The 22069-nt window shown below is 46.0% G+C and overlaps 1 protein-coding gene across 1 annotated transcript; it reads right to left on the bottom strand.

Annotated features, from left to right (window-relative positions):
• Positions 1 to 65: 65 nt before the first annotated feature.
• Positions 66 to 14759, bottom strand: SPRYD3 (SPRY domain containing 3). The gene is made up of 11 exons (XM_016142692.2): positions 14658 to 14759; positions 12802 to 12948; positions 11746 to 11821; positions 11127 to 11251; positions 10667 to 10802; positions 9637 to 9822; positions 3321 to 3470; positions 2839 to 2896; positions 2070 to 2189; positions 1798 to 1970; positions 66 to 1453 (listed from the first exon to the last, which is right to left on the bottom strand). The coding sequence occupies exons 1-11, from the start codon at positions 14732 to 14734 to the stop codon at positions 1319 to 1321; spliced, it is 1383 nt and encodes a 460-aa protein (XP_015998178.1). The 5' UTR covers positions 14735 to 14759; the 3' UTR covers positions 66 to 1318.
• Positions 14760 to 22069: the final 7310 nt, after the last annotated feature.

The raw sequence follows: 22069 nt of genomic DNA, 5'->3' as shown, positions 1-22069 counted from the left end.
GATGCCCCCACCTCCAGCCCTGTCCTCAGCCCTACATACTGATAAAGGACTCCTGTGCCCCTGGCCATGCTGATAAATACAGAAACTCCATCTTTATTGGCTGTATAAACATCTGTCTGTACATACATTTCATACATCATAGTGCAGGGCCTGAAAGGAGGCCCCAAGGGGAGGCCCCAGCAGCACAACAGCTACCCCTTTCCCCAAAGCCCTACCCGCTCTGTGCAAACCAAGGCCATCACCTCCTGCTCCCTCTTCCTCCCAGGAGAAGACACTATGCAGAGGAGGCGGTTAGGGGTCAAGGGGGTAGGAGACAGGAGGGCTTGGTGAGGGAAGACACATTAAGTGCTAGAATCAAACACTGAAGCAAAACAGGCAACTGGCACAGGCAGCAAGCTGGGAGATGGGGTAGGGCAGAAAGGGGAATGAGGGGCCAAGCTGCCCTCTGGGATACTTGGTGAGGACGCTGGGGTCTTGCCCTCTCCACAGCAGGAAAGACACGCTCTGGAGTCTCAGCTTGCATCCCAGAGAACAAGACACAAGGGTGCCATGGGTAGACTGAGAATGGAAAGGCGAGATAGAAACAAAGACCCCAGTCCCCACGACCCAGCACCTGACAGCTCCTCTCTCAAGCCATTAAATACATAATGGGCACCCACTTACTTGTGTCTAACTGAGGGAGCCAGAGACAGATTCTCCATGGGACTATGGTGCCTGAACAGGAGGTGAGAGAGAAAGCCAGCTCTCAAGACAAAGAACAGAAACCCTAGAGCAGTCTTCTTGGGACAGTAGTCAGTGGAAGGAGAGAAAGCCCAAGAGAGCCCCCCTAGCCCAGCCAGGGAGAATGACAGCAGCAACTGGTTCACACAATGAGAACAGAAAACAAAAAAGAAAATGCAAAGAGAAATACTGTGGCAAACAGGACAGGGGCTGTCTCTATTCCACCCTCTGTAAAACCTCGGGTCCAAATAGCAGCTGAGACAGGGTGCTCACTCCTCTCTACTCACATGGGCCAGTGGGGAAAGGGGTATGTGGAGCCCACTGACCAAAGTAAGTGGGACCCACCAATATAACACCACGATTCTGTGGGCCTGTTTCTGTCCAACCTGGAACTCAGGCCCAAGGACTGATGACAGGGGCGGCACCAGGTCAGAAACGGGCACAAAAGAGCTTGGCAGGGGCCTGCTCTGGTTGAGATGGAGTGACTATATACTCCTGGGGCCTGCCAGGTAAACAAATCTTCAGGGAAGTCAGGAACGGGTACCTGGTCCTATAAAGGGGGAGAAGAGGGACGTGGGAAGGTATAAGGGAGGAGTCTCTAGCCACTCAAGGGATGCAGGTCCACTTTGACTTTCTCCCCACAGCTCAGCATTCCAATTGTGGGGAAGAAGCCTCCAGAGGGTACAACAGCATCCTTCTTCCCAATGATCTTGCCATTCCGAGTAAAGAAAACCTGGGGGGTAAAAGTGGGGAGAAGAGTGGAGCTGGCGGCTCTGGCCTCTTCTCTGAGGATGCTGGAGCTACACAGGCCTGAACCCCATACACTCCCAACTCCCAGCACCTTTCGTGGAGAGATTTGGGATAATGCAAGGAGTGACCACGAGAGGGCGTCCTGAGGCTGGAAACCAGTCTTTCAACCAGTATTCCCAACCCAGTGCTCCAGTTACCTCAGAACAGGAACACGCCTATAGGAGCACCAGCCCTTTCCCTCTTCTGGCTCCATTTTCTATTTCTACTAGCGCCAGCCCTTGCCCAGGCCCAAGAACCCTAGTCCAACCCTAAACCCTCCACACTCACCACCACCTTCTTGCCCTCATGCTCCTGCTCTATCTCTTCCCCATCTTCTTCCTCTTCCTCTTCCTCCTCTTCCTCTTCGCCTTCCTGGTGCAGGTACATGACATTCCGGACATTCCGCACAGCTCGGGCAGTCGGGGACAGTATTACTGTGTCACAACTGTCATCACTGTCACCTAGGAGACCAGGAAACCTGAGCCCCTGTGGTACTGCCCCCACCTTCTGCCCCCACCTTCTGCCCAACCAGCCTGGTTGGCCACCCTCATCCCACTCACCCTCACTGTCCAGAATGTAGTCCCGAGGGAACATGATTCCACAGCCCATAATGTCCCCTTTGTAACATCGTGGCCCAAAGGGGTCCCCCACTCCACTGCCATGGAAGATCTTCCCATCATCTGTTGGTGGGGAGAAGACAGACAGTGAAGGAGAGGCAGATACTCTATACTCTCAGAGCGACCCCTGCTTATAAAGTTAATGCTACCTTACCTATCCTTTCCTCCCTCCCTGGCCCTGAGGAAGGGAGGAAGGAACGTGAAACAAAGATGTAGAGACAAGTGATAAGAGGGCACTAGCAAAAAAAAAAAAAAAAAGAGTCTCAATGTCCGTCCACTCTAGGGTCTAAGGGGGAAACTCAGGGAGCTGGTCAGAGAGAGGAAAGAGCCCGGGGAGGGGAAGAGAAGTGGGATCAGGAACTCACAGCTTGTCCTTTACTAAAGAAAGCCCCAAAGGAAATCAAGTAGACCAAAAAAAGAAAATGCAGAATCTGCAGGAAGGGCGCAGAGGGAGCCAACTCAGAGGCCTGGAATGTCCAGTTTGGGCCCCGATCCCCCGCCCCTGCTCTGCTCCCCTGGCTTTTAGAGCTGGAAGGAAAAACACAGATGAGAAGAAAGCACTAGCAGCTTGGGAAGGCAAGCAGATGGCAGCAAGGGAGTCTGTCCAGCCAGATACTGGAGGTAGGCCACTTCTCAGGGGTCAGGAAAATGGATATTGCTATACCTCTATATCTCCCAAAACCCCAGCTTTCCCAGGACAGTCCCTGCTCACCTGCATGATAGGCTACAGATCCTCTACTCCAGCCAGGGTGCCTGTTCTTGGGATAATCCTGCAACAAGAAGAAAAAACTGTCTATGGTGCCACACAAAAAGAGGACAAGAGAGAGTAGTGTCTGAACTTTCAATCTTCTGGAATAGGCTACAACCAGAAGGCTGCTCACCACCCCTGCAGCCTCACCCATTTTGGGCACTTGAGATTGAAGGGAAAGCAAGGAAGATGAGAAAGGTTTCTGGCTTTCCCAGAGGGCTGCCACCACTGCACATCCAGGTCTCAGTGTGTGTGGTACAGTCACAACACTCAGGTCCTAGGTCACTTGGGGTCTGTACCCTTACACAGCACACACACGAAACCCTGTTCTATCTCAAGTTAAGACTCCCCCCTCAGCAGCCTGACCCCTGATTTCCTCAAGAACTTCCAGCCCCATCCCAACAGCCCCTGAGTTGAGAAGCTCTATAGGCAAAAACAATGCCCACCTTCCGCGCCAGCCCCAAGGCGATGTAGCATTTCTCTCCCGGGTCCACGATCTCCACCTCGAAGTAGTGGCTACGGGTGCTCAGTGGGTGCCGGGCCTGGGCCAGCCCCACATCAACGATGCTCTTGCCCTTGCCCAAGTACTCCAGCAGCTGTGGGGGAAGTGCAGGGAGATAGGGAGCAGGCTGACATCCGCCCTGGAAACCTGGTTCCAAGGCAGTCTGGGGACCAGTTTCCTGGGTCTGACAAAAAACCCTGACTAAAAGGGAAAGGATCCTAGAGATACAGTGTGGCCTCAATGTTCTAGGCAAGCATGGGGAGAACAGAGATGGGGTGGGGGGTAGCGAAGGTGGTAGCAGAAGCAAGAGGGCCGAGCTCTTTACTGAATGCTGTACCCACCTGCCTACTGAGCCAAAGCCCTTCTCCTTGCTTTTAGGGAACGGGGAGAACAGCACAGCAATCCAGATGGCAGAATGCCAGGAACCACACTCGGGGTCTCTAGGCTATGTCATCACTTCCCTGAATAACCCTGTCGGGAAAGGTCCTTCCAGGGCCCCCCCAAACACAGAGAAAAGGAAAAGTGAAGATTAGGCTGAGAGGAAACCTGTTGACTTTCACAGGGGGCCTAATGGGGACAGATTAGGTAGTGACCCCAGATGTTTTAGGGAGGGGAGATAAACTCAGAAGCCAATTCGGTCTGGAATGGGACCTACATAATTTCTCAGGATCTTTGTTTCACTTGGCTTTGAACAGAGATGTTCATAGCTGGATCAGAGAGGTGCTGAGGGGAGCCAGGAAACCCAGAAGAGCCAGTTCTACTCCTTCATTTAATGTGAAGGAGAGGAGCATGCAGAACAAAACTAGGAAGGCAAGCTTTCCTGTTCCTGGCCCCTCATGACCCTTTCAAGTTGGAGCAGAGGTGTGAAGGGGGAAGAAGGGGGAGATGACTGATGGGCTCTTGGGGCTCTTCAGTCCAACAATGGTCCTGCCTGGGCATGATGGGGCAGCAACCCCCAATCCGGGAGGATTTATTTATCAGTTGTCATGGTTATAGTTGGCCTATGACTCAACCCCATCCCTTCTTTCCCCTACCCTCAGCATCGCCTGGGATTCCTTAATCCCTTTTTAATTAGCCAAACTGCCCCTCAAGATTTTCTTCTACCTTCCCACCCTTCTAGCTCTGAAGAAAACACATTCCCTGGGGACCTTCTCTACTTCTCCCTGGCAAGCCTTAGGGTGCTGGCCTCTCATCCAGCAAAGAACTCCTGCCTGAACAGGAAAGGAATTATGCTTGCCTGCACCAACCAGCATGGAAGCCTCTGTGCCTTCAGCAAAGGCAAGTCCTACTTCCTCAATACCCTCTTCAGAGAGGAGATAGAGGGTCCCCTTCTCAGCTCTGGATCATCTAAGGCCTGCCACTTCAATTCCATCCTCCCCACCTCACCTAAGAGAACTGGAGGTGGGGCAGGGGGATGGTTCAGGGGAAAAGTCAGAGACTTAAGGGAGACCACCTAAATCCACTCCCAGGCTGGCTCTTCTCTCATCCATACAGCCAGGGCCTTACACATCTCAGGTTACATTGGCTCTTTTCTATTTACACTCCTAGCCCAGTCTTCTCCAGTATATCGCACTGTTTTCTTTCATTAGAGAGGGATCTGCTGCGTCACCTTCTGAATTTCTGGGTCCTTATTAAGGGCCACACTGTTGAATTGTGTTTATGGTTCTCTGCGTGTTCTCTGCTTGGCCTGGGTTCCTTCTCTGCATCTCTCCCTACAAGCCAGGAGGGGTGTGGCTTGATACACATTAATGAGCTTCCACTCCATCCAGACTGAGCAGCCCCCAGCCCACCCAGCATTGCAGAACTGGGTGGGGGATCTCACAGCTGCCCTTAACACACTCCATCCAACTGGCCTCGGCATAGGAAACACAGTGTTCTCCAATTCCAGAGCCAATAGAGAGCAGATCCAGATCCTGATCCTTGGGAAAAACCCGCCCAACCATTCCTTCTACCTCAGCCCTGAGAAAGGCAGAGTTGCAGTTTTGTCTATAAATAGGGTGGGGATGCTTCCTTAAACTAAAAGGCCAGGAAAATGACACACTAATATGGGACTCTAAAACTCACTCTCACTCCATGGAGCAGTTATGATAGACTACTGCTGGCCTGGAAGACTAGATCCTTTTACATCTTGCCTCTTCAAGAGAGAAACCACCTGCCCCTCAGAATGGAAGCTATCCCAATTCATCTGATCCTCTTGGATCTGCTCTCCTGCTCATGAGCAAAGTCTTCTAACCCCTTCAAAGCTTTCTTTCAGAGCACTTAGAGGCGTAAGGTGAAGGAAAGTCTGGCCTCCCTGAAAGATCCTTGTTTGAGTCTACTCCTCCCCTCCTTAGACTAGGGCTGTTAGGAAACTACAGGAGATGAAAGTCTGAATTGCTAGAAGCTTGATGCTGGTCCCTGACTCTGTGCCTCAGATGCCAAGTGTGAAAGAGAATCAAACAGACCTGAGTTCAAATCCTCTGTCCAATTACTTACTAGCTACTAACTTTGAGCTAGTGACTTTCATTTCTTTAAGCCTATTTCTTCGCCAGTAAAATCAGGATACTACTACCTGCATCTCCAAAAATAGGTGAGGAGACTAAATGAAGTGAGTATCAACTGCTTAGCAGAGCCTGACACCCAGTAGGTGATCAATACACATTTCTGCCCTTCCCTAAATCAGAAAATGGGGGCTACACTAGAACATGCCAACATATTAGTGCTTCCTAAACATTAACAGTCACCTCAAAGCTACAATAGACTGGAACTGCCAATCACAAAGAAGGATATGATCTTTTATCTCAGCCTTTACCTTCAACTAGGCTCCCAGAACTGAGCACCGTTTCCCCACAACAGATGACCACTCCCCAGATGCCTCTATCCCAACTGACCAACTATCCTCCTCCCAGCGTTTCTCCTCAAACAATGTCTGATTAGCAGGAATGGTCCTCTACATCTTTGGTGGGAGTAGGGGAAACCCTTCTCTTGGGGCTTTCAAGCCCCCTGCCTCCCATGACTCTCTCCACACACAACCAAACCCTTGAGGCCAAACAGGTAGACTCGATGCCACAGAGTAGAAGCTGCAGACCAAAGTACAGAGATCCTACTGCACCGCACCCTCTCCTTGTACCAGTAGTGCCTTCTCAGATTCTGCTCTCATGTTGGTATCCGCCCTCTTCCTCTTGCCAGCAAAGACCCTAATCCTCTTTGACAAGAGCAAGAAAGGGCTCAGTACCCTGAGGGTCTAAAAACAGCTGAAATAGGAACCGAGAACATTCACCCCACCAGCCAGCTCAGGCCTCAACATGGTCTCTTCCTGCGTTGGGTCTGAGGAGGACCCCTGGGAGGGTGAGGCCTCATTCACCCCTGCTTTGTGTACTAAAGCTGTTGCCCTGTCACTAAGGAGTTGTCGCAGCTATGAACATGAAACAAAGACAGAATGAGTCTAATCCCCCAGCTTTACTGACTACCCTCCACCCTCCTCTCATTACCTCACTTTGCAAGGCCTCGGGGCAGGGATGAGGTGAGGGGCAACACTCCCATTCCTGAGCAATAAGAATTCTTCAACACCTTCAGAGCTCTTGGGAAGGAGAACTCTTTAGGAGGGTAAACTGAGGCCCCAGGAAGCAGGGGAAGAATCCCACTCAAGAAGGAACCAGGTATGTTGATATATAGATACTCAGATTAAACAAACATAACTAAAAATTAACAACTATTGAATCTCGGTAGTGGGTATATGGATGTTCACTGTACTATTTTTTCAACTCTTCTGTATATTTGGAATTTCTTATAATAAAATGTTGGAGGGGGAAAAAAGGGTCGATAATTGAATTTGCTCTTCTTTATGGGAAAAACCAGTGGGGAGGAGAGAAGACAGGATAACTGAGACTCTAAAACAGAGAAAGGACTAGGAGTAAAAGAATTCCCAGGCAGCCAAATAAACTCACCTAGAAGGGCCTTGGCTGAAGAAACTAGACAGGAGAATCCCAGGAAAGTGGGAACTGAAGCCCAGGAACTCTGGATTCATCTTAGGAGAAGGGGGCAGGAAGGGGGAGATGACTGGCTACAGGAGAACAGGCTTAGGTAGAAGGTAACAACAAATTAGACAATAGAAAGGCAGTAGGTAGGGGTCAAAGAACGAATATCTGGGTTTAGTTTTGCTACTAATTCACTTTTTGATATTTCAGAAAGTCTCGTCACTTTTCTCTGGGATTGTTTTTTCATCAACAGTACAACAAAAGAATATTTGGGAATGTGTGGTTGTCACACTGATTAGGGGAGAGGGTACTAGCATCGTGTCTAGGAGCAAGGACGCTAAACATCTTGCCCATCAAGGAACTGTCTCACCTAAAATGGCCACAGTCGTTGAACTGAGAAACCCTGCACTGGATGGCACCAAAGCCTCTCCCAAACCTTTACGGTTCTAAAGAGTGCTCTCCTGGGAACATCACCCAGAGCAGGAGAAAAAGGCTTCAACAACGCCAGAGGTCTGAGGTCTCAGGTAAAGGCTCCCACACAGGGGAATGGAAAAAACTAGAAGGGCAAAAAGGAGAATCAGCTGTGCTAGAAATAGAAACAGGAGGCACAGGCATGACCCAAACGACCTCTCCCAGGCTCCTCCAGGCTAACACAACCCTGATGGCTGAATCAGAAATATGGTGCATGATCACAAGAAGGAGGTCAAGAGACAAATGGGGATAGGGGACCAAAGGGATAGAAGAAACTGGGTGAGTCACCCTCATTTGAAAGATGAGGTAATTGGCAAGACTAGAAGGCATATGTCCCTCAGGAAGCACATGCCCAGGTCTGCCCCAGAGAAGCAAGTGTTCAGGGAGTACTGTGCCCACCTTGCCAGCTGTTGCAAGCTGTGGTGAGGGTCTGAGAGATGAGCAAAGTCAACAGCTTATGTCTAAGAAAGAAAAAAATTCTTCAACGCGTGGCCTGAGGGTATGGGGTGGGGGAAAGGGCAGAGAGGAAGGAAAGCTATTTATAAATGTCTACAGGATTCTGCATCAATTAGAAAAGATTGCCTGGGAGGGGCTGGGAGCAGAGTGGGGACAGGTCCAGGCACAGAAAGGATGCCAGGAAAACACTCTTGAGGAGAGGTCAGGGATGAGAGCTGGAACATTGCCCTGGCTTAGTCCCAAGTTCAACTCTGCAGATGTTGTCAAAATGATGGTGGAAAGGGAAGAGAAAGAGAAGAGCAGTGGGCATCTAAAGCATCTTGGCTCTTAGCCACTGCAGTTCATAGACCCTTGTGTCAGGGGGGCATGCAGAGTGTTAGGAGCAGGAGGAGGGCACACTGTCTGCTGTTTTCCTTGAGTTTGACTCACCTTAAACTCCAGAAGGGCTCTCTCATAATCCACTCCCACCCCCCACTGCTTCTGTTTTGCTATCAAAGACTAAGCTGAAAACAGCCTGGATTGGGGTGAGAAGGCCAGAGGGAGGAGAAAATGCTGAGTCCTGTAAGAGAGGGCAGCAGAGGGACAATTCAAAGTGGGAGGCCTGAGCAGCCCACTAGAGGTCAGGGCCAGACCCCTGATTCAGCATCCCTTCACTCCCAACCCAGCATGAGATGCAGAGGGGAGATATGAAGAATTTTCCTCTCTCTAGGTCCATAGGGTTGCCAAGAAAGTTCACAATCCAAGGAAAGATTAAAGAAGGTATGACAATAAGATGTATAAAAAAGCCAATTTTGGAGGGTCAGGGATTCTCGCTGAATCTTTATGTGCCTCTATTCTCATCCTCTATAAAATGTAAGGGTAATACGGAAGAGATTAACATTGATGCATACTCAACAAAGATCTCAAAGAACTTTCCCCCACATAAGTGGAACTTGTGATCACACCTGCCCCACAGCATGGTGAATGGAAAGCTTGAGCCAGCTAAGCTGAAATCAAGCATAAAGGGGCATCTGGGCATCCTGCCTCCCAATCAGCTCCAGCCTCTCAAAGACAGGTGCGCAGGGCAGCAGAGGGTACCAGGTGCTGAAGGAAGCAAAAAAGGCAAAGGAGAACTACTACTTGTTCTAAGAGTGAAGCTCTCAAATGAAGGGCAAGGGAAGAAAGAGAATCAGCACAAAGGAGAAAACACATGAAGACTCAAAGAATAATTTCAAGGCCACGGGCTACCCTGCCAAAATTCCCATTTCCCTAAACCCTAAAAAACAACATTGTCCTCACCTCCAATTCTAAGCAATTCAGCCAAGTTTATGTGGCCCGCAGGTGTTCTGCCCAGCCCTCCCTACCCAACCCGCTACTGCCCCACCGCCCCTTACTTACAGTTCCACAGACTCTGACATCATGCAGCCGGCCCCATTCATCCTCATAACTGTCCACCATCATGACACTGTCATCCTCACGGCCCAGCTCAGCATTGAGGTGCAGCCGTACCTCCTCACCCAGGGAGTGCATGCCCACTGCTGGGAACAGCCCGTCTGGGGACATGGGCATGATGGTGGAGCCCACCTGCAGTGGAGGGAAGGAAGGAGCTGACTTCTAAATCACTTTCCATAGCTCATTTAATTCTCACAGGGTACTTTTGACATGATGATGCAATAAATAATAATCACACACACTGACAGACAGAAAAACAGAGGTACAGAAAAATTTTAAAGCTGTTAAATTCTCCTGGCCAAGTAAGGTATCCACAGAGCTAGAAGGCAAACACAGGTCTCTCAACTTGCTGCCAAATAGTTTTGGTATGAGGGAGTGTGCAGTGGAGCAAGAAAGTGCTGAGCCTTTACACACTGAGGGAGTAGGACCTCTCGGCCAAGGCCTGAGGAAGCAGTTTTCCCAGGGTAGGAAATGGAGCTGAGTAGGAAAAGAAAGAAGCCGTGTGGCTCTCTCCATGTGTTTTTATCCTTTCTCTTCTCCACTATTAGTCTCTCTCTAAACATGGAAGGAGAAGTGAAACAAGGAAAACACAAAAGAACACATCCTTGAAAATATTCTAGTGGAAAATCCAGAGAAGACCTCCAACTTATACGGCCAGGCCATAATCGCTTTTCTTCCTGCTCAAAATCCTCCCCCAAATCACCCAATTCTGTCACCCAGAACTTCTGCTCATCTTCCACTGCACTAACTGTCCCTCTGCATTTGTCATATGGGTAATGTTTCAGCTTCCCCTGGGCAGGAAAAGTGTATTCTCCTACCTACAAGAGACTTCAGAAGAACCTGATACTGGACTGAAGGAGATGGGAACTAAGCCTGTGGGTCCCTGGGCAAGCCTCATCCAGCAGACTTGTATCACTCCCACAAATTCTTAAACAGCTTCAAGCTGTTTAAATCCTACTTGGGATTTTCCACTTACCCGCTTCCCATTTTTAGTGAAGAAGATCTGAGCAGTTTGTACATCAAAGGACACAGGCTCAATGCCACAGCCAATCCGGTCCCCGGAGTTGCACTTTGACCCAAACTGGCGACCCTTGGCTCGGCCATTGTACAGCCTGTGGACAGAGCAGCACAGACACATGACCCAAACCAGGCCTCCCAACTTCTCCCCAGTGTCGATAGCTGAGGCCACATCTCACTGCTCCCAGTCACTCTGTGATGGAATCTACCTATGTGCTGGTGTGAGTCCCACCCTTCCCTCTAAGTCTGCAAACTTCTAAGTGTAGCTGTCAAGCCACCTTTCTATCCTAATCAGAAAAGTCTACGAAAATATCCCAAGATAGGTGAAGGAATAACAAAAGCTACTCTGAGGCAGTCCTTTATATCTAAGATTCCTGAATCCAAAGGAAGAAGGTCAGGTTCCACAGGAGGCAACTCACTTGCCATCATCAGCATGGTAGGCTACAGAGTCAGGCAACCAGCCAGGCTGGTGATCCAAGCTGTAGTATTGAGGGACCAGCCCCACGGCAATGGTGCCACGGACCCCACTGTCCACAATAGACACCTGGAGGGAGAAGAGCAGGGCACAATTAGCAGGGGTGGGAAATGAGAACTGCTGGCGGTACAGGGGAGGGGAGTTAGATATCAAAGAAGGCTGAGGCTCAAAGAGACAAAACACATGGGAATCAGAGAAAGACAGGGTACTCAGAGGGAAACTGAGAGAGTGGGGGCCTATTTTACCATGATTACTTAGAAAATAATTTCCAATCGATGGAACAAGATAGGAGATGAAGTAGATGCCTGGATTAGGGAATAGGAAAAGACATAGGTTCGAATCCAGGATGTGGGTTAGAGTCTACTTAGATGAGGGGCATAAGAACAGAAGGGACAGGGTGACAGGACTCTAGGGCACCTATCTCTCAGATCAGGCACTGTGCCATCCTGCGCTCTTTTGCCAGCCAACAGGACAGCCCTGATGGAAAAGTAAAAGGCCCAGATCATGAATCTAATAAAAAAAACTCCTTGGAGCTTAATGATCTCACCCCCTGCTCTGCCCACCTCAAAGTAATTGCTGTCCTTGGTCAGGGGCCGAGAAGCCACATAGCAGCCAACTTCACCGGAGTTTCCATGGTAACTGAGGGAGGAATGAGTGGGGAGTTCCATTAGCAGCCTAGCCCAAGGATTGTGGGGAGGGCCTCAACATTCCCAACCGCCTCCCTGCCAAAGCCAGCACAGAGGAGAATCCATTAGGCCACACTTCAGAACATCTGCACAGACACCATATCAAGATACTTGAGGTCACCCACCCCTCCTGCTGCCTCCAGTCAGGGGCCAACCCACACCAGACCAATGCAAGCCTGGCTTCTTCATTTCCAGGGGGGAAAAAAGCAGAGATTCTCTTAATTGCCTATTATGGGTCTCATACCCTTGTCTAATCTCAATCCTTGATGCTGCAGCTTCAGCCCTTTTCCTTTGGCTCTGTCCTCAGTGGAAAGGAGAAAGACTGGTCTACAAAGCCTTTTGTAGATTGGAAGACAGTTATTCAGTCCCCATGTCTGTTTTCCTGTCTCTAGGCTAAATAGCACTACTTCTTTCTCTCTTCAGTGACAACTTTGTGAGAGTTAGGCTCAGAAGGAGTCAGAGAAGGGGATCAAGCCAGAAAAGAGAGAAAACACACACACAAACTAAAAGGTTGTGGAAGGTGGTGGGCAGGATGCACTAATAAATGCCTTTCCCCAAACAAAAAATCCACTGCCTCTGAAATGGCCACTCTTCATCTAAGGCAACCCCTGAGACGCAGGCAGGAGACCCAGACACTCCACAGACCCACTGGAGTCCTCTCAACAAGGTATTTGGGCAATTCCTGAGGCCTCAGCAGCCTCCTTATCTCTCACATAGCTGCTTCCAATGCAGACCAGGACAGTGACCCAGAGACTCAGGCAGAAGGGAATGTAAGGGAAAGGAGCACACACCACTCCACTCAAGAAAGCCTCAAGGTCAACATTCTCCTCCCAGTGCAGTGTATACTGTCCTCTGCCTCTGAAAAAAATGCCCCTTTTCATCTTTAAGATCTAGCACAGAAAGGAAAATGTAAAAAAACTCCCCTAAACTCACCTCAAAGTGTCTCCATCTACAAGAATGTGTTTGAACCTCTCCTGATACCGGAAAGCCCGGACCTCCCGAATCTCCCGGATCCGCCGGCGCCAATTCAGAAACCGGTAGTGCAGGTTGAGGTCATCCATCTTGTTCATGAGAACAAACCTGCAGGTGGGCAGAAGGGGCTTAAAGAGGGAGCAGAGCCCTAAGCAAAGCACCTCAGCTGGTTTGACCTAGAATGTGGAGAAGGCACTGGACTTTAAGCCAGTTGCCAAGATTGACCACAACAATCCCCATCTTCATCCTTTCATTCAACATTTACTGAGCTCCTACTATGTGTATTGTTCTAGGTGCTAGGGACACACTGTGAAGAAGATGGATGGGACTCCCATTTAAGAGGGCTTCCATTCTAGTCTAAGGAGGTGTGGCAGAAAATAAAAACATATGAGAATGTTAGACAGTGGAAGAAAAAGCAGAGTGAGGTGATAAAGTATATGGGGTGAATTCCATCTAAGGAAAGCCTCTCTGAGAAGGTGACATTTGAGTTGAGAAGGAGCCAGGCACGTGACAAACCCAAGAAAGAGCAATCCAGGCACAGGGGATGGTCAGGACACACAGGTCTTGGAGTAGAAGAGAGCTGACATGGTAGAGAAATAGAAAAGCCAGCATGGCAGGTGCGTAGGGAACGTGAAAGAGAATAAGAAGGCAGGAGCCAGATCGAAGCCCTATAGACCAGGGGTCCTCAACTCCCAGGGACATGGACTGGTATCAGTCCATGGCCTATTAGGAACAGGGCCGCACAGCAAGAGGTGAGCGGAAGATAAGCAAACAAAGCTTCATCTGTATTGGCAGCCACTCCCCAGCACTAGCATCACCTCCTCGGCAACACCTCAGCTCCACCCCAGATCATCAGGCATTAGATTCTCATAGGAGCACAGGTCCCTGGTGCCAAAAAGGTTGAGGACCACTGCTATAGACCATAGTGAGGAGTTTGCATTTTATTCCAAGTGTGATGGGAAACCTATTGAAGGTTTTAAGCAAGGAAATGACACGATGTTAAGATCTGTCTGGTCTTAAAGATTATTTAGGCTGTTGGTTAGAGAACTGATCATAAGAAAAGCGAGAATGGTGAACAATTAAGAGGTTGTCGCACCAGTCCAGATGAGATGGTATCCACTAAAATGGTAGTAGCAGTGAAGACTTAGAGGAGTAGGATGATTCCATCCTGGTATTTAAACCACCAACTGGTACTAACATCTGAATGAATGAAAAAATTTTTCCTGGGAGCCAGAAGTGAGAAAAAGGTGCGGCAATTTTCTTTCCACCCTCAAACCCCGAGACAGGGGTCCCATCAAGCCTGACAGTACCTGCACACAGTAGGTGCTTAGTAAGCCTTGGCTGGGCTGAATCAATCCCAATGCGCACACTAAACCCTTTAGCAGTAGCTACAAGCCACCAGGTGAACCAGAAGGGTGGGCACCTGCAGGACAGCGGTAGGACTACCTTCCCGGCACTCGGCCAGGGATCGACCAGAGGCAGATACTGGCGCCCCAAACCTAGGGGCGTGTGCTTGCCCAGAACTCCACAGCCATGACACCGGACAGGGGCGGCCGCAGAAGGCCCCGTCTCCATCCCGGACACGGCCTGGTCACTTAGACGAGACCCGGGGGCAATGGGGCCAGCCCGTCAGTGTGACTACGCCCAGTCTCCCCAGGCCCCACACCCGGCCGAGGGTCCTGAGGGAGTAAGCCCCAGAGACATGAGCGCAAGGCCCCGCCCATGAGTCCGGAGCCCCAGGCCAGGACTCCCGCCTCTCGCCTCAGGATCGAGGGCGACCTGAGACCTCTGGGACACCGCCCCTGATCTCCGCCTACCGGGGCCGCCGCGTCCTCCTCATCCATAGGCCTCTCAGCTCGCTCTCTAGCTCTTCGGCCGCCGCCACCACACACATCCGGGTCCCCGCCCTTCCTACGCTCTCCGTCGCACGCCCATCACCACTATCCCAACCAATCCGAAATGGTCTAGATGACAGGCATCTACAAGAGCCAATAATAGAACGACGCAGGGTCGAGTGCGCCCCGGGTGAACCGGTACCTAGAGCTGGGCGGGGTCTGATAAACCCAAGTGTCGGGAGGGTGGGAGGCGGCGTCGCGGTGCGCGGGAGACGTGCTGGGCGGCTTTGGCATTGACAGGGCGGTCAATGGATGCCTCCTGCCATGGGCGAGGCAATCGGAGAAGAACACTGCGCACCTACAAATAACGCGTTCCCAGAGCGTTCGTTCTGTGCCAGATGTGAGGCTAAAATTTCCTTTTAATTTATTCAACAACCTTATGAAATGAATCTTGTTACTATCTCCTTTTTGCAGATGAAGAGCCTGAGGCTAGCCTCCATAGTTTGTACGCTTAATGTAACAGTATGCTTTATAGTCTCCAGAGCTATACTATTACCATGTGCTTTATATTCTCTCGAACTCCATTTCATGTCCCCTTTCGCACATTCTGGAAAGGACGGTCCATTCTAGGAGGAGAGAACTTGAGATGCAAAAAGCGCAGTGGCAAGAAATGTCATGCATGCAGTTCAGGAACAAAGGGGTTTAGTGTGACTTAATGAAAGTTAGGCTGGAGTCAAAATGTGAAGGAAAGAAGGATACTAATATTTACTGAACCCCTACTAAAGGTTGTTAATCACCATTCTTAGGAGGACTTCCCCGATTTCCTCCCATCGCTGAAGTTTCCAGATAGGAAAGTTTTCCCCCTCTGTGTCCTCATATTATGTCGTTTACACCTCATTTATAGGACTTATTACAATCATACTCTTATTATTAAAGTTACTTCCGTATATAGATCTGTCATTGCCAGACTGTGAGCTCCTTCAGACCCTGTGATTTATTCTATAATCATAAATAGGTACTCTACAAAGGTTGAATTAAATGGAAGCCATCATCTTGTGTACCATCAACAGTGACCGCCTGGCATACTGGAAATAAGAACTTGGATTACATAGTTCTGAAAAGTTACCCTCCCCAACTGGTCCCCAGCTCCTTCCGTTTCCTTTATTCTCTTCCACCTCCTCTTCCTGAGTTATGAAAATACCCTAAGTCTGATGGGTATGTAGTGATATTCCATTGTGGTTTCAATTTGCATTTCTGTAATGACTAATGATATCGAACATCTTTTCACATGCTTATTTGCCATTCATATATCTTCTTTGGTGAAGTGTCTGTTCAGATCACTTGCCCATTTTAAAAATTGAGTCATTTGGAAAGTTCTTTATATATTCTGGATTCTAATTCTTTATCTGATATATGGTTTACAAATATTTTCTTCCAGTCTGTGGCTTGTCTTCTCATTCTATTAACAGTGTCTTTCAAAGAGCAGAAGTTCTTAATCGTGAAAATGTCCAATTTATCAAGTTTTTATTTTAAGAATCATGCTTTTGGTGGTCTGTTTAAGAAATCTTTGCCTAACCCAAGTTCACAAAGATGTTACCCTATGTTTTCATCTAGAAGTTTTATGATTTTAGGTTTTACATTTAAGTCATAATCCATTAAATTATTTTTATTTTGAAGCAATTATATATCTGCAAAAAATAGTATATAGGATTCTGTATACTTTTCACCCAATTTCCCCTAATGTTAACATCTTACCTAACCATAATACAATCATTGAAACCAAGATATTAACACTGGTATGATACTGTTAAATAATTTAAACATCACCTATTTTCCCACTAATGTCCTTTTTCTTGTACAGGATCCAACCCAGGATCCCACATTACATCTACTTGTCATGTCTTGTTAGTCTCTTCAATCTGGGATAGCAATTCAGCCTTTCCTGAAGAGTATATGCCAGTTATTTTGTACAATTTCCCTCAGTTTCATTCTATCTGGTTTGCTCATTATTAGACTGAGGTTATGCTTTAACAACTTTATTGAGATCAATGATTCGTTTTGAGTTAATTCTTATTATGGTGTCAGATATGGATCAAAGTTCGTTTTTTAGAATATAGATATCTGTTTCAGCAGCACTTGTTAAAAATACTATCCTTTCTCTACTGAATTGCCTTTACACTTTAGTGAAAATTACTTGAGCAAGTTTTAAAAAAAACTTTTTTTTTTAAAGAAAAGAAAAAATCAATATGTGGCTATATTTCCGGACTCTATTCTGTTGCACCGATCTGTCTTTATCTTTATGTTTTGATTGCTGTAGCTTTATAATAAGTCTTGAAATCAGGTAGTATAAGTCCTCTCTAATTTTGTTCTATTTTAAAGTTCATTTGAGCTATTCTAGAGCTAATCCTTTTCCACCTGAAAAATCAGTTTGCCAATTTCTACCCAAAAAAAACAAAAAAAAAACCTCAATCTCAATTTTAATTGGGATTACATCGAATCTATTTTATTGATTAATTTTGAGAGAACCGACATTTTAACAACATGGAAGTCTTCCAATCCACAAACATGGTATATCTCTCAATTTATTTTTCTACTTTAATTTATCTCAGCAATGTTCTATAGTTTTCAGTGTGCAGATCCTTTGTCAGGTTTATCCCTGAACCATTCTGTATTTTGATACAATTGTAAATGTTACTTTATTTCAATTCCTAGTTGTTTGTTGCTAATATATATAAATACAACCGTCTACAAACATGAAAAGATGCTCAACATCCATAGCTATTAGGAAAATGCAAATCAAAACCACAAGGAGATACCATCTCACACCTATTAGAATAGTTGTTATCAACAGGACAAGTAATAACAAATGTTGGAGAGGGTGCAGAGAAAAAGGAACCCTCATACACTGCTAGTGGGACTGCAAATTGGTACAGCCACTAGGGAAAGCAGTATGGAGATTCCTCAGAAAACTAAGAACTGACCTACCATATGATCCAGCAATCCCACTACTGGGTATTTACCCCAAAGACTTGAAAATCCATATCCAAAAAGATATTTGCACACTGATGTTCATAGCAGCATTATTCACAGTGGCCAGGACATGGAAGCAACCAAAGTGTCCTACAACAGATGATTGGCTAACGAAGCTGTGGCACATGTATACAATGGAATATTACTCAGCCATAAGAAGAGATGAAATACTGTCATTTGCAAGAACCTGGCTAGACCTCGAGATAATCATGCTAAGCAAAATAAGCCAGACAGAAAAAGTTGAAAATCACATGCTATTACTTATATGTGGGATATAAACCTAAAAGCAACAAATGAACAGGACAGAGACTCAGGGACATGAGCAATGGACTAGTGATTACCAGAGAGTAGGGGGTGGGGGAGGAGGGGAGTGGTAGACGGGGTAAAAGGGGTTAAATATAGGGGGATTGGGAGAGGGTAAAGTGGGTAAAAGGTATCAAATATATGGTAGCTGAAGGAAACTGGACTTTGAGTCATAATCATACAATAGAATATATAGATGTCAAATATATAGGTGTTATAATGTACACCTGAAATTACATAATTGTATTAACCAATGTTACTTTAATGAACTTAATTTAAAAAATATAGTACAATCTATTTCTGTATATTTATTTTGCATATATTTGATCTTGATATATGAGATTTAGTTGCTATTTCCCTAAACTTACTCTGGTTGTCTAATACTAAATTCTAGACTCTCAGTACAAAATTTTAAGGAGGGAAAAATAAATATTTATTATAACCAATGTTTTATTATAGCCCAGAATACTTTCTTCTACAGATTTGCCAAAGACCAGCTATGGGAGGGCATAGCTGGCCTGCTGAAACCTTGAACAGCCCCAGGTTATCTTTGGAAAGAAGCTTGGGGTAGTCTTATAGCTCAAGAAGAGGGGTAAGAGGAAGTCTAATCTTTTCATGACTTTCTAGGAACATTTTATCTATGATTTTATTAAATTTTTTTCTAACTTCTTTCTTTTTCAGTCTGTGCTGTTTTTCATAATGATATATTTCTTCTGTTTATCCCCATACCACCCCAAACATAAGACAATCCTTCCTTTTATTTGCCTTAAAACAACCTGTCTTTAGCTCTAGAAATCACATGTGGTTTGAGTATTTAGAGAATTTAGAGGGAAAAAAAATGTCTGTATTTAACTTATTCAAAGTCTTAATGTTTTTCTACATCATGAAAGTTTTCGTGTTGAAGCGAAAAGAGCATTGAACTTGGAATCCAATGTATCTCACCGCCTAGCTGTGTGGCTTTTGGTAAGGCATTTAACCTCCCTGATATCTCTTCTTATCTTGATGTCATAATGAAACATTGTGAGAATTATGCAAAAAATAAATAAGCAGTCAGTGAACTCGGGTTGAATCTGAATATCTCTGCCTCCTCTTCAGATTGGAGAGCCTTCGTCTGTTTGGTTAGTGCTCACAGGCTGGTAGCCCACCTTGCTAAAACACTGCCTTTCCCTGCATTTCTTCCAGTCCAATGAGGCCTTTCACAGCACATATTTCCAGCTGTAGACACAACAGTTTTGAAGCAGGGTAAGATCATTCATCAACAAATACTGAGTACCTTAGTGTGCACCAGGAACTTAGACACTTTATTCATTCATTACAGAAAAAAAAATAATAATTGAGTGCCAACCACGTACATCATATGAATTATCCGTAACACTCATAACAATTCTGTAAAGTAAGTATTGTAACTTCCATTTTACAGATGGAAAGTAGAGGATATGGCCCCTATTTTAAAGGTGTTCATAAGCCAGTTAAAAGTAGACAAGACATAGCATATGAAAAGCTGCTAGAAGTACAAGACAAACTATAAGAGGTATTAAGAAGAGGCACATGACAAACAGCCACGTGGTTGTTAAAGGCAAATGCTGCTCCCTCTGCCAGAGGCCTTTCCATCAAGTCCTCTCCCTCGCAAATTTCTGCTTCTCTAAGAATTAACCAAAGTATCACCTCTTCTGTGAAGCCTTCTCTGATTTTTCCAGATGAACTTAAGTTCTACTTCCTCTGTGTTCACTTGGCCCTTGATCCTTTTTATTCTTATATAGTGTCATTGTTGATGTGCTTGTCTGTTTTCTCCAGAGACTGTGAGCTCCTTGAGATTAGGGTAAACAAACTTATTCAATTCCATTCAGAGCTTGATAATAAAAATTAGAGAATAAGTGGTTAGAGAAGAAGGAGAAGGTTAAGAGTGTAATTATGAGCAAAAGTTCAGATATTTGAATTCAAACAGCATATTTGGTCAAGGGGTAGGTAGTTCTTGTCAGGTAATAATAGAGTTATAGAACCAGTGGATTTAAAACCAAGGATTTGGACTTGCTGCTAGAGTTAATAGGGAGCCATTGAAGATTTCTGAGCAGAGGAAATTACATGTTCTACTTTCATTTCAGAAAAAATAGTCTAGATCCAGAGTCATTCATATCTGAAAACTGGGCAGTCCATAGGAAACTATCATCATGGTTCAGGTGAAAGACAATGAGAACCCAAACCTTCAGATAGCCATGGAAATGAAATATCTTCAGACCAGATGGGGGAACCATTAGGAGGGAGTAACCAACAGGAATGAGTAATTTCATGAAAAAGAAAAGAGTGGAGAATGACCAGGAAATTGAGAGAGTGATGAGACCTGTGGCAAAAAAATAAAATAAAATAAAAGCTGAGGAATGTTTCGTGGGGGGAGATGGTTTCAGATAAGTATGGTTTCAGATAGTTCGAGTTTGAAATAATGATAGGTGAAAAGTTCCATTAGGAGCCTCAGAAATGTCTTATGATTATTTCCCATATTCTTCCTTCTGTTGCTTAATATTCTTATAGCTATTTCAGCCATGGCAACATATTAAGAGTTCAGAATTTAACCACAGATGCTCTGTGAAATGGCCCTTTTCCCAGACTAAGTGATCATTTTTAAAAGTCCTTAGGAGTGTAATCCATAGCCCGTGAAGACGCCTTTTGGGAATGGATTTGCTCAGCAGGTGTTTCTAAGCAAAGACCTCCAACAAACATGCCCCAAAATTATTAGGAGGCTGGTGACAATGAGGCAAGTCATAGAGGGCTCAAGTAAGATCTGGATTCAAATCCCTGCTCCGGCAGTTCTTTCTTTAAAACTTCAGCGCTCTCCTATGGAATGAATATTGGGAATAATAAAATCACCCACCTTATAAATTTATAGTGGAGATTAAATGTAAAGAGCTTAGCACAGTTCTTGGCATATAGAAAATATTAGATGATATAAATTATTATTATTATCATTATTATTAATCAATAGTTCATGTGACCATCCTCTTACAGCAATCCCCAACCTTTTTGGCACCAGGGACCGGTGCTCCTATGAGAATCTAATGCCTGATGATCTGAGATGGAGCTGAGGCGGTGATGCTGGCACTAGGGAACAGCTGTAAATGTGTATAAAGCTTCGCTTGCTTGCTGTGCAGCCCAGTTTCTAACAGGCCACAAAACAGTTCCGGTCCATGGCCTGGGGATTGAGGACCCCTGCTCTACTAGTCTGTGATCTTGTTGGAAGCAGGAGCCACGACTTACTTATTTCTATATCCTCACCTCAGGACATGGCCAAGGATTGATAGTGACCACCAGAAGCTAGGGAAAGGCAAGAAAGTGTTCTACCTAGAGTCTCAGGAGAAGCATGGACCTGCTAGCACCTTGATTTTGGACTTCTAGCCTCCAAAACTGTGAAATAATAAATTTCCGTTGTTTTAAACCACCCAATTTATGGCACTTTGTTACAGCAACCCTAGCAAACTAATACAATCTATATACATTCATATATATTTATTCTGTACTTTATTTAATCCAATATAATGTTATTTATTTTGTTGCTCAAATTGTTTTCAGCTTTGACTATTAGGAGCTCTTTCAGATTAGTTCTTATGTCTCTTTCATATGCTCCCACCCTTTTTATTTTTTTTGAGTGCTTCCTTACTTTCCGGTTCCATAAGATGCTCCAGCTTATCTTGAATTTCCCTGCCCTAGACCTAGAATCAGCTATTTCTGGAAGTTTTCTTTCCTTTTATTGGAGAATAGTATTTGGAAACCAAGATCGAGATTCTAGGAATGCTCACCGCTGTTGGTGTGTCATTGCTTCTGGACCCTCTCAGGGAAGGTAATACATGTGTTATGCTAACCCATATATATACACATATCTATACTTGTTTCTGTATCTAGCTATCTATGTGTGTGTGCGTGCGTGCGTGTGTGTGTGTGTGTGTGTGTGTGTGTGTAAAACATGAGTTCATACTGATGTCTCAGATTCTAACCAAGTACCACAGGGTCCATACTAGCCTTCCCCCTTGCTCATCTGTAAATTCTCTGCCTAACATGAGAAAGCTGGCTCC

This window comes from Rousettus aegyptiacus, unplaced genomic scaffold, assembly GCF_014176215.1.
Source record: "Rousettus aegyptiacus isolate mRouAeg1 unplaced genomic scaffold, mRouAeg1.p scaffold_m13_p_2, whole genome shotgun sequence".
NCBI lineage: Eukaryota > Metazoa > Chordata > Mammalia > Chiroptera > Pteropodidae > Rousettus > Rousettus aegyptiacus.
Note: the sequence above shows the minus strand (reverse complement) of the source record. Positions and strands in the feature narration are given on the sequence as shown.

Coding starts and splice junctions, on each gene's coding strand:
- SPRYD3 (XM_016142692.2), bottom strand. CDS start 14,734: ATGTGTGTGGTGGCGGCGGCCGAAGAGCTAGAGAGCGAGCTGAGAGGC. Junction 12,949..14,657: donor AGGAGGACGCGGCGGCCCCG/GTAGGCGGAGAT, acceptor GCCCACCTGCAG/GTTTGTTCTCATGAACAAGA. Junction 10,803..11,126: donor TACCATGCTGATGATGGCAA/GTGAGTTGCCTC, acceptor CTCTGTCCACAG/GCTGTACAATGGCCGAGCCA.